This window comes from Ambystoma mexicanum, chromosome 5q (genome assembly GCF_040938575.1).
Source record: "Ambystoma mexicanum isolate Mex_15411 chromosome 5q, UKY_AmexF1_1, whole genome shotgun sequence".
NCBI classification, from domain to species: domain Eukaryota; kingdom Metazoa; phylum Chordata; class Amphibia; order Caudata; family Ambystomatidae; genus Ambystoma; species Ambystoma mexicanum.
The window spans coordinates 1,271,295,778-1,271,308,243 of NC_090933.1; the positions used below are offsets into that span (position 1 = coordinate 1,271,295,778).

At 52.1% G+C, this 12,466-nt stretch overlaps 1 protein-coding gene across 2 annotated transcripts in view; it reads left to right on the top strand.

Annotated features, from left to right (window-relative positions):
- The window catches only part of SHARPIN (SHANK associated RH domain interactor), a 1,065,128-nt gene that overhangs the window by 784,698 nt on the left and 267,964 nt on the right, over nucleotides 1–12,466 (top strand). For both annotated transcript variants that reach the window (XM_069621811.1, XM_069621812.1), the window contains one exon: nucleotides 5,421–5,581. In XM_069621811.1, coding sequence (XP_069477912.1) covers nucleotides 5,421–5,581 — 161 coding nt within the window. The remainder of the gene's footprint in view (nucleotides 1–5,420; nucleotides 5,582–12,466) is intronic.

Here is a 12,466-nt window from a genome sequence, read left to right on the forward strand (position 1 = left end):
AGTTTGTAACTTTGGTAACCGCAGCTCCTACTGCCTTCTTGGCAGGTTTCACCGGACAGTCTCGAAGAAAGTGCCCTGAGTTTCCGCAATAGAGGCATAATTGCAACTGTTTTCTCCTTTCCCGCTCCTTTTGTGTTAGAGGACCTTTCAGACCCCCTATTTGCATGGGTTCCCCGGAGTCTACTCCTTTGGAAGGAGTTGGCGGTTTGGAAAATACTCGAGCATCAAACTTGGAACGATCGGCCTTCCTGTTCTGCAGTCTGTGATCTATTTGAACGACTAAGTCTATATAGTCCGAACAATCTTGTGGGGGATTCACTACTTGGGCTAACACATCTTTGAGCTCTCCACGTAGACCTCTATAAAACAGCGTAATCCTTTTGTCCTCAGGCCATTGAGTTTCCACTATCAGTCTGTTGAAAGACGCAATATAAGCCAAAAGGTCTTGATTACCTTGTCGCAACGAAAGAAGCTCATTGTCCAAGGCCTGCCCCTGTGAATGTCTTGCGAACAGTTTTTCCATACTGAGCTGAAAAGCTTGAAAATCATGGAGGACCGGATCATCTTGATTTACTAGAGGGATCGACCAGTCTGCCGCATTGCCACTAAGGTACGAAAGCACGAAAGCTACTTTAGCTTGATCAGTTGGAAAGGCTGCTGGCCGGCATAAGAAATGCAACCGGCACTGATTGATAAATACTGCAAACCTCTTTGGGTCACCAGAAAATCGTTCGGGCGGAGCCAGAGGTACATTCCCAGGTAGGTTGATCTGCACTGGATTCATAGAGGATGTAGAAGGAAGATTTCCCCCAGATGCGGGTAACGGGGTCTGTCCGGCTTGTGACTGTAGCAATTGTCTAGCGAGATCATCTGTTCGCTCCTTGGAAATAATCAGTTCCCTTCTTAGAGCGTTCGTTTGCTGACGGGCTGCATGCACTTCTGCCCTTAGTTTCCCAAGTAACTGGGCTAGCTGGTCGGTATCCGAGGTTTCCATAGCGCCTGGACGGGATTTTTGTGGTAGGCTTTGCGTTCTGTAATGCTCACCTGATTCCCGTAGAGGCGCCGGTCTTGACTGGGCGTATACCGTATCTTCAAAGGTGATGTGTAACACACGGCTGGCTCTTTGGGCTGGACCTCTGTGCACTGTATGTCTGACTCGAAGGGTAAGATGTCTGCAGATAGAAAATATGGGATTAAGGAACTGGGTTATTGAATGTCTCTCTCTTCTTCCCTTTCTCTTCTCCTGTAGAACCCCAAAGGTTAACGCTCTCACCTTAGGTAAGTGAACGCTGTGCTCTCCATCTGCCTCGGGGCAGGGTGCTGTAACCAGTTTCTTCACTGGATAAGGGGAGCAGGCCTCTTGACTTCAGAGGACTGCTGTCCGTCGTTTACTGCACGAACGGTAAGTTTCGAGTAATTCTAATGTCTTTAAAGTCTTTAGTAATGATGTTTCTTGTTTTGCAGGGTTCCGGCGATGGCGGATGATGGGCTGAAGTGAGTTGAAGATGGAGCCCGTGTGATGAATAGAAGCGCCTGGAAGCACGTAAGTAAGCGCTTGTTGCCTGCTTCACGATGCGCTCTAACTGTCTTTTTATTTTGCAGGTACAAGTTCGGAGCGGCTGCAGGGTGCCGGAATACCCACTGTGTTAGATGTGGAAAGGAGTAATGGCACGTGAGTATTAAAGTTCCCCAATGTCTTTAAACGCACCTTGTTTTGTCTTTCAGATGCGGGATGCAGCGCCGAAGGCCTCCGGAGCGTGCGAAGAGTTGGTAAGCTTTTGTCTTTCAGATGCCGGAATGCAGTGTGAAGACCTCCGGAGCGCACAAAGAGTAGGTAAGCCTTTGTCTTTCAGATGCCGGAATGCAGCGCGAGGCGTTGGTGACAGCCGATGGACCAGGTAAGTGAAGAGCTGTCACTGAAGACCGTAATGCTAACCTGTTCTTTCTTGTCTTTATAGGTGTTGCTGAAGACTGGATTCAGGATGGTAAGCCTTTTTCCTTAGGCCCAGGATCAGATGCAGAAGACACGATGAGCGTTCTGCTGCAGAGGATGCAGAATAACGCAAAGCAAGATTCATCCATCGGGTGTGGTTTAAATAGCCTCCTGTAGTGCTTAGGTGTCTCCTTCCACAGCCACGCCTAGGTAAGAAAAGAGTTCCTGCTTTCCAGAAGAGTTCCAGTGTTCTGAATCTAGGGAGTGGCTCCTGCCCCACCCAACAGGAAAAGTAGTTCCAAACAGAAGAGGATCAGAGGCTCAACTGGCAGGCAAGTAAGCAGCATGGTCTGCTGCAGGTAAGTCCACCCAAGCATTATGAGCCCGGCGCTTCCAGCGCTGGGACTGGGCATATTTATGAGCCTGGTGCCACTGGCGCCAGGACTGGGTCCAAAAGGTCCCAATTGGGACTGGTTGGCACTCGGAACCTGGGTTATGGATCTGCTTCCAAGGGAGTTGGGAAAACCCTGACCTTTTGGAAGCAGAGATCATGACAGTGTGTTCGGGTGACATGTAGTCTCCTAACCAAACTACGCTGTTACTGGGAGAGAAAGTGAGTACGTAGGGGGAAAGCAATATTTGTATTCATTGTGTTTGTTGCTGACTATTAAGTCGAAGCAAAAGGGCCAGGAGTTGGACAAATTCAAGTTTTGAAGGGTGGGGGATTGCGCTTAAGGGGGATTACTTCCTTTATTCAAGATAGCAAACCAGCATTAACAAAGCCAACAGTTTGACAGGTCTAGTTAAAAGGTTTTCTTTTCTGTTACTGTAGATACTGAGATCAGATATCACGTACCTTAACAATGTGCCTATTTTGTCAGATTAATGACTTACTACCTATTTCATCATACTTTGGAACTGTTGTCGTTGCCTGGTACTTAAACTGCCAGGTTCTGCCATCGGACACACGCAGCTAGCACAGTTTACTAGGCATGTCATCATGTTGGCATTGTACTTGCATCAGATCATTATAAATGGCTGGTTTTTGTATAGAGCTTCATGTAGATGGACCGGTTGTAGACTCTGTAATGATCAGTGTTCCTACCCACTGATGATACTCGATTGATCGCCTTCACAATGAAGTATGAACTAGGCGGTGCCACCTGGATTCCAGACCAGTCCCATGGCATTGTCCCATTCTTCCAGTAACCGCGTTGTGAATGAGCCATCATCCGGCATTCTACTATTCTCCAGAAATTCACATTGTATGTCCAGGATTCGCGCCATTAGGCAGCTCTTGACGTTGCATGCTTAAGCATTCATGCCGTGTTCTAGATATTACAATCCACCATATAGCAGGTTTTCCCCTGAGCTGCTCATGCACTCACACCCTTTGGCTGGTATTGTTATGCTTTGTCTCGGTACTCGGGTCAAATGGCCACATGACTGCTTTACCTCAGTCTGCCTTCCTCTCTGGTCTGCCCCCATAGCGCCCTGAGGTCGTTTCAAGGCAATCTTGGTACACCAACCTTCCTCCCTTTTCACCACTGCCCAAGTCTTTCCCTTTATTTCTCACCCACCGTCCATTCTTCCGCCGGAGCTCTTGGCATTCGCTCTTAGCGCTGTGTTCACCAGCTGAAGAGGACTATTGGCTCTTACACTGTCAATGTGCAGCAACAGGTTGGCAAACATATGTATTTGTATTGTGCAACAGCAATAGATGCTTTTGTGGCACCAACATCTAGGAGTGTGCAATTTATTTAGACAATGAACATAAACGCAGGATGATTAATTCCAGTTTCTCATATTGTTCTGTATATCCTCTACTTATTGGTCTTAAGTACAAGTCAATAAAAGGTTTTTTAAATGCCAAGGACTCGATCATCTTGGAGAAGGTGTGAAGTGCCGGTAGCAGCAGAGCAGGAACCGGAAGGTGGGGGCGTAGTCTGGTGTCTCACCCTCGGCGCAATATTGTCTAGAAAATGCCCTGCTCATGCACCCCTGCATTTAGGGATGTCCCCCCAGAATCAATGCTCATGTGCAATATATGGGCCTCTCGCGCTTTCATGTGGATGCTGGTTGCTTCTTGTCGGTGCACTCTTATCTTCTTCGCTGGGCTCATGTCCTTTAAGGCGGACACCGAAAGTTGAGGAGAGTGTTGCAGGCAATGGCCTTGTCCTTCTTTCGGTTCAATGACTCTCTGGCACTTCCCACCTAGGAAGCTTGCTGCAGAGCCTAGCAGGGCACGCTGTGTGCTGGCTGGGTACCAGTTCTGGAGCTGCTAGAGGGTCCTCTGGATTCAGTATCTCCCTCTGTTCCCTGGGAGATATTTTGGGGAAGGACCTTGCTTCCCTCTTTGAAATCCCGGCCTCCTACACTGGCAGAAGCTTTGAGGCTGACTACCTTTGGCCAGGTTCCAAATGTGTCCTTGTTACTCCTTGCAAAGTCTTCAGATGATCTGCTAAGAGAGTGTCTCAGCCCTCTTTTCAAACCAAATGGGCCCCAGTGATTGGTGCAGGCTAAGCCTACCTTAATGTACCAATCCTGGGTCGTTACCAACAATCTTCTGTTATGCGTGGGTTCATAACCAGACTGCTTTGCAACAGGAAAGGTAAAGGGGTGAAAACATGTACTACTAAGTCCCACCCATCTTCCTGTCTGTTGTGGATCAAAGGGTCTCTCTGCTTAATTGAGCACTCTGTGATTGCTGATCAAAGTGCAGGTCTCCCTTGAAGTTGTTGCGAGAACAGAGTTTCTGTCTCCATCAGATCACATGCTTCTACCGTCTGAAAGGGGGTCCCCCTGCGGGGGTTGCCTACTGTAAACACATGTACCAGACATGACATTTCACTGCCCTTGATGCTAAGGGGTAGGAGCTGGCTTCAGGTTGACACAGGTGCATATCAAAAAGGTGTTGGGTTTCCTGTCGCCTTTGTCAGCTCTGTGACCAGGCCTCTCACAGGCCTGCTTCAATTAACTCTCATCAGTATGCGCTGCCACCAGCAGAACTGGCAATGGGCAGGGCAGATCCATGGAGCCTTTGATATTTAATTAGGCTGGCCATGTTCCGAGGTTGATCTCGCATCATTCACTTTCTTAAAACCTATTATAAAAAGCGCAGGCAAGGGCACACCCACCAGGCGGATGGTTGAATTCTTCACAGGGACTGTTATTTGGGAGCGGAAACCGTGCAATGGAAGCAGACAGTGTTAATTCTGCACAGGGTTAAACACCGAAATGGATGTATTAAGCTGATTTAAATTGAGACTTTTCCTTTTCTTCTGTTCTGCTTTTTCACTCTTCCTTCAGGTTCAATTGTAATGTGATATAATTGATATATGTAAATATTTTTGCATAAAGGTTTTAATAAAGCAGAGATGCAATAAAAAAAGACATATCTTTTGCTATCCCTCGAAGTTGGACAAATGTGCAGCATCTGTAGTGCCGCACTGTACTAAAAGGTTGTTTTTGTTTTTTTGCGATGCAGGAACAGGAGGAGGAGAGAGTCCAGAACTTCCTGTACTTGCTCCAGCTGGACGACGAGGCTCTGGTACCCAATCAGGAGGAGATCGAATGCTTGATCTGTTACACCAGGGTGCCCCCTGGAGATGGGGTGCTACTGCGCGAGTGCCTGCACAGCTTCTGCAGGTAAGTGTCCCCAACAGGGGGTGATTTTTCAGCAGACTTCCCCTCACCCCCACACTTTTCTATATAACTCCTTGTATGCTCTAATATTAATTTTCACTAGTTGCAGTCTACAGGGTGGTGGAACAGCGCACTGTTGAGTAATGGCATGTGTTGCTGTGTTCTCTGAACCCTAATCAGTGGTTCAGTGGACACAGTTCCTTGTGCTTATAAAATCAAATGGTATGTGTTTTTTCCTGTCTTTAATGTAAAGTTAAGTTTCCAATTAATGCTTACTTCTCCAGCATGTGGTCTGGCATGGATTCACATGCTCATGAATATTCCCCGTCGTCAGGCCGGGAATCCTCGGTATAGAAAAATAATCAGTATTAGTTTTGTTTCTGATCTGTCTTTCTTAGTAGTAACCAATCACTGGTCTCTGGGTCATACTGCCCCCAGCCAATGACTGCCCTTTCCCTAACCCCCGCCTCTGGCAGCCATCCTCAGATTTTTACCGCACGTTCAAGTGTTGGGAGTTCTCGTGCTGTAGCTCTCGAGCTTTTGCTGCATTTTCGCGCTTTGTCAGGAGATTTTTCTCATTTTTCGGTTAAATAGAGCCTCAAGCTCCACCGTTTCTACATCCGATCAACAGGGATCTGTTTCGGAATTTTCTACGCCCCTCAAGGGTGAAGTTTTCATCGAGTTACGCTTTTGGAGGATTCCTGAAGTTCCGAGGCCTACCCCGGACATGGCCCAGGAGAAAGGAAGCTCGACGCCCAGGAAGCTGTTCAGGACCTGCCCTGGATGCCAGCTTCAGAATGTTTTCAAGGAGGACGAGCATTCGTTATGCCTCTACTGTCTCCATGAGGACAAGACGCACATGGATAAGGACTGCGCGTTTTGTGGGAACATGTCGGAGCGGACCATGAAGGATCGCCACCTCCGTCTCGCCAACTGGCTGGAAGGGAAGAGCCCGTCAGGCGAGAAGAAGTAAAAGAAGTCCGAGCGGTCTTCTAAGTCCTGTGAGGGCGCCCCGGCGATGGGGGCCCAACAAAAGGCTAAGCACAAGCGAGTCTGCAGGCACCAGGAGCGCCGAACAGTCGAGCTCCTTGGCTGCCAGGCAGGGCGCATCCTCCCCGGCGCCATCAACCACGAGCCAATGCTCTGGCTCGGGTAAGAGGAAGTCCGAGAACCCGGCAAAGCTTCTAGAGAGGCCCTGGTCGATCTCGAAGATTCTGGCAGAGGGGGAGCGAGGCTCGGACCCTCCCCCCAAGGTGAAGGCCCCAGGCGTCCAGAAGGTGACGATGGCCTTAATTCACCCTGCTAAGACCTCGATTGAGGATGTCGCCGCGGCCCTGGCTCAGCCTGTGGAGGCTACACCAGTGGAGGCGCCCTCAGGACCCAGAGTCTCCCTGCCAGCGCGGAGGGAGTCGTCTTTCAGGCCCATTAAGACCCCCACAAAGTCCTCGTTGGAAAAGGTGGGGGAGGGGCTGGTGGCCATCGTGGATATGGACACGACCTCTGAAGAAGAGCTCATCGAAGTCGTGGAAGAGGCCCAGCCCATCGGGAGGGATCCCGACGAGGGCGACGACGAGAGCGACGGTGTCGCCGACAAGGCTCCTCAAGAGCCCTCACGCCCGTCGTTTCCGGCGCCGCAGAACACTTCGGCGGCCATTTTGTCAGCGATTCAGTCCTTATGCTCGAAGATAAGGACAAGGTTGCCCCTTCCCAACCGGAGCCAGGACCTTCGGAAAGTCCACCGCATAACAGGAGGAGGACGCATCCTACGCCACCTCTGCGGCCTGCTCTGCCTTCCCCCCGGTCTACTACCCACGGGGATGATACAGGCACGGACACGGCTACGACAGGTACAGATGACGATGGATGCGACGACAGGACGTGTCCCCCGTCGCCCCCTGCTCGGGAGTCCCCGCCCGACGAGATTGGATCCTTTCATACCATGATTTCCAGGGCATCCGAGCATTTCCAGCTCTGCCCAGAAGAGAAGAAGAAAGAAGGGTTCCTTTACCAACGGCGCGAGGCTAAAAGGAAGACGGTCCTCGCCGTACCGCTTCTTGATGACATCTGGGATGAGGGGCTCGCCCTCCTCAAAAACCCTGCCACGGCGCCGGCAAAGAGGGACCGGTACGAGAAGAAGCACCGGGTCCCCGACGCTGCCCCCTTGTGCCTTCGGGCACAACCTACCCCGGATTCGGTCGTCTCGGCGGCGGCAAAGAAGAAAGCTGGGGGGGCATCGGCCTCAACATCAACTTCCCCGCTGGACGGCGAGGGCAGGAAGTTGGACACGATGGGATGACGGATCATCTCATCCGCAGCAACGACTATCAAGGCGGCCAACGCCCTGGCTATCGTAGCCCGCTACGACAGGGAGTTGTGGTTCAAAATCGCCCATCTGTTAGACTTCCTTCCGGACGCCAAAAGGGCTGAGGCCCTTGAAATCCTACAGGAGGGTGAGATTGCTTCGGACCACGCCATCACGGTTTCCGTCATTTGGGCAACGGCGTTTGCTTGAGACGACGAGGATGACTCAAGGCCACGGATTTTCGCAGGACGTACAAACCAAGGTTCTGGACATGCCCTTCGACGGGAACAACCTGTTTGGGAAGGCGGTTGATGAGTCCCTTCAGGCCATCAAGACAGACACAGAGACTGCCCGGGCACTGGGAGTGCTCCAACAACGACGGCTGTCCTTTCGGAGCTCCGGAGGCAGACAAGGTGCCTCCAAGGGATCCGGCAGTAGCTCCTCCACGTACCGCCAAGCGGCAAGATCTTCATCCCAGGAAGCCTACAGGGGACGCAGCAAGTCAGGTGGTGCTCGTCGTCGTCGACAGGGGGGTCAAGGAGGCAAGGCGGCCTCCAAACAAGATTGAACCGACCGTGGGGTTGGGCCCCCGCCGAAGCACCCCGGTGGGAGGCCGGCTGGCGAGGTTGGTCAGCGTGTGGGAATCCATCTCCACCGACCGTTGGGTGCTGGACGCCCTGGCCCAAGGGCACGCCCTCGAGTTTCAGAAGAAGTGCCCTCGCGTTCCACCCGTGGCCAGGAAGGAAAATCACATCCCTTAACTACTTTTGGAAGTAAGGGCGATGCTCAAGAAAGGTGCCATCGAGCTTGTCGCAAAGAGGCTTTGGGCTCTGGAGTTTACTCAAGGTACTTCCTCGTAAAAAAGAAGACAGGAGGATGGCGCCCCATCCTGGACCTACGACGACTGAACAAGTACATCAAGGCGCAGAAGTTCCGTATGGTCACCCTCCAGCATGTGCTGGGACAGCTGGAGGAGGGCGATTTCCTGTCGTCGTTGGACTTGGAGGATGCGTACTTCCACATCCCCATTCTAAAAAGACACCGAAAGTTCCTCAGGTTCGTGGTCCAAGGGCGGCACTACCAGTTCAAGGCCCTCCCGTTCGGATTGAAGTCGGCACCCAGGGTGTTCACCAAGTGCCTCGCACAGGTGGCGGCGCGGCTGTGCCTACAGGGGATCCACGTCTACCCCTACCTGGACGACTGGCTCAAGGACGAGGGAGCTCGCCGTGGAGCACACTGCGAAGACCGTCCAGCTGCTCACGGACCTGGGATTCTCCATCAACTTTCCAAAATCCCACCTGGTTCCGTCGCAAGTCGCCCTGTTTCTGGGAGCCAAGCTCGACACAGTGGCACGGCTGGCCTCGCCGTCGGAGGAAGGGACCAGGACCATTCTGGGCAAGGTGCAGCGTCTGCTGGGCACGGACATGGCCAGGGTAAGATCTATCAAGTCCCTCCTCGGGATGATGTCCTCCTGCATTTATCTGGTGCGCCTTTGCATGCTTCGAATGTGCCCCTTACAAGAGTTCCTCGACGCCCGCTGGGTCCAGTCGACGGGCAGCTTCGAGGACAGGATCCCTCTCAACGAGACGTTCCGTCAGGTGATCCGGTGGTGGGGTACCCGCTCCCCTCTGTTGGTGGGAACGGACTTTCAGATCCCAGCTCACCAGGTGACGGTGACAACGGACGCCTCCCTGGAAGGTTGGAGAGCGCACTCTGGAGATCTTCACACGAGAGGCCTTTGGCTCCCGGAGGAGAAGTCACTCCACATCAACATTTTGGAGCTCCGCGCAGTGTTCTGGGCCCTCAGGTCCTTTCTCCCGTCCCTCCAGGTCAAGGTGGTGAGGATCTTCACCGACAACACCACCACGATGTTCTACATCCGGAAGCAGGGAGGAACCAGGTCCCTGGCCCTATCCAAGGAAGCCCAGGATCTGTGGCATTGGACCGTCGGCCAACGGATGTTTCTGGTGCCTCTTCATCTGGCAGGAATAAAAAACACGATCGCCGACTCACTCAGCAGGGAGCTGCGCTCGTGCCACGAATGGGAACTACACCAGGATCAAGTGGATCGACTCTTCCGACGATGGGGCGAACCCCAAATCGATCTCTTCGCGACGGCGACAAATTCCAAGTGCCGGAGGTTCGCCAGCAGGTTCCCCCAGCCGAGGAGCATGGGCGATGCTTTCTCGTTCCCCTGGGACGGCCTATTTCTTTATGCATTCCCTCCGCTGCCATTGCTGCTCCGGCTCATCAACCAGCTCAAGAGGTCCTGGTGCAGGATGATCCTCGTCGCACCTGCGTGGCCGAGACAGATCTGGTTCCCGGACCTTCTGGACTTGTCAACGTCCACACCAGTCAAGCTGCCGACGGACGCAGACCTTCTCTCCAGAGAAGGAGGTGCCATTCTTCACCACAACCCGGAGTCGCTGAACTTGCAGGCCTGGCTCCTGCAACACTAGAGTTTGGAGGGTACGACATCCCGGCCAACTGCAGAGAGGTTCTTGCAAAGGCCAGGGCGTCCTCAACTCTCAAGTGCTACGGACATAAATGGAAGAGGTTCTCTGTCTGGTGCCGTGCACAGAAGATTAACCCTCTGCGGATTACGGCCCCTAAAGTACAGCCGTACCTACTGTCGCTGGCCAAAGCTGGACTGGCTCACGCCTCCATCAAAATACATCTGGCTGCAATCTCCCGATATACCAGGACTACGGGACGGGCGTCCTTGTGGTCTCATCGCCTGGTGAAAGAATTCATGAAGGGACTATCCCGATCATTCCCGCCGGTGAAGGCTCCTGCCCCGGCGTGGGAGCTTAATGTGGTGCTGACCAGGCTCATGGGGGCCCCATTCGAGCCTATGCATTCGGCGCCTCTGAAGTTCCTGTCATGGAAGACCGCTTTCCTCGTGGCCATCACCTCCGCACAACGAGTGGGAGAGATCCAGGCCCTATCTTGCAAGCCTCCATACTTGACTTTTCATGACACGAGGGTGGTGCTGAGGACGCACCCCTCCTTTATGCCCAAGGTGCTGCCGGACTTCCACCTCAACGAGCCCTTGGTGTTGCCAGTTTTCTTCCCGTCGCCTTCGTCGCCGGCTGAGAGGACTTTGCACTCGCTGGATGTAGCTAGAGCGCTGAAGTTCTACGTGGACTGCACGAAGAGTTTTCGGAAGACGTCACAGCTGTTTGTGAACTTTGGGACTGTGAATCAAGGGAAGGCTCTCTCGAAGACTTCCATTTCCAGATGGCTCTCCGGCTGCATCATGCACTGTCACCGGTTGGCAAACCAACCGCTGCCCGTCCGTCCGAGAGCCCATTCGACCAGAGCGATCACTGCTACCACGGCGTTCCTGTCTGGTGTGCCCCTGCTAGACATCTGCAGGGCTGCGACGTGGAGGTCGACGCACACCTTCACAAGATTCTACTGCGTCGATCGGGACTCCAGGGAGGAGTCCAGGGTCGGCCAAGCAGTGCTGCGCAACCTGTTCGCCTAAGGTGAGCCTGGTGAGGAGGTAAGAGATGCTTAATGTTGAGTTGTTGTATTGCTTAATGTTGAGCCTGTTGCCATCTCCCGTGGTTGTGAATGTGTGTACTGCTATGTATTCTCTTATTCATGAGCATGTGAATCCATGCCAGACCCCATGCTGGAGAAGGAACAAGTTACTTACCTGTAACTGTTGTTCTCCAGCATGGGTCTGGCATGGATTCACATGCGAACCCTCCCGCCTACCCCTCTGCGGCTCTTCACTTGGTCATACTGCCACTTTACGTGCTACCAAATCTGAGGATGGCTGCCAGAGGCGGGGCTTAGGGAGAGGGCAGTCATTGGCTGGGGGCAGTATGACCCAGTGACCAGTGATTGGTTACTACTAAGAAAGACAGATCAGAAACGCAACTGATACTGATTTTTTTTCTATACCGAGGATTCCCGGCCTGACGACGGGGAATATTCATGAGCATGTGAATCCATGCCAGACCCATGCTGGAGAACAACAGTTACAGGTAAGTAACTTGTTCCTTATATAGGCCTATATAAATATATAAAGTTGTGGCCCTAATTTTTGTTGACCGTTTAGCAGCACTTAATTTACCACCAGATGTCAAGGCCTGGTGCGTACTGGTCCCTGTTTTTGCCAGTGTTGTGCTCACTTGTTCTGTATGCATTGTGGCTGTAGCTGAATGCCGAGGTTTTGTTAATTTGCAAAATAAAGCTCTATCATGGTCTTGCCCCCCTGGGCAAGCATGCACCGGTCTTAGACAAACCCTGGGGGGGTGTTGATCCCTGTACCCCCCTGCTCCCGTATCTTAGGGCCTTTGTGCACTGTGTTACTCCTATATTACGCCTAATTACATACACCTGTCTTACTTCTATGGACACAAAACACAAGACACAAAGAAAACACATGAATCGATTCAATTATAACCATGGAATATATTGATTTATGCACAACAAAGCATGTTGCAGATAATACTAAAACTCTAGCCAAAATCGAATTTGCACCTTTTATGCTTCTGGTGCAAATCTACTATGCAATAACTATAAGCCTTACAGGTTCCTAATGCAAGCCTGTGATGCAAGCCTGTGATGCA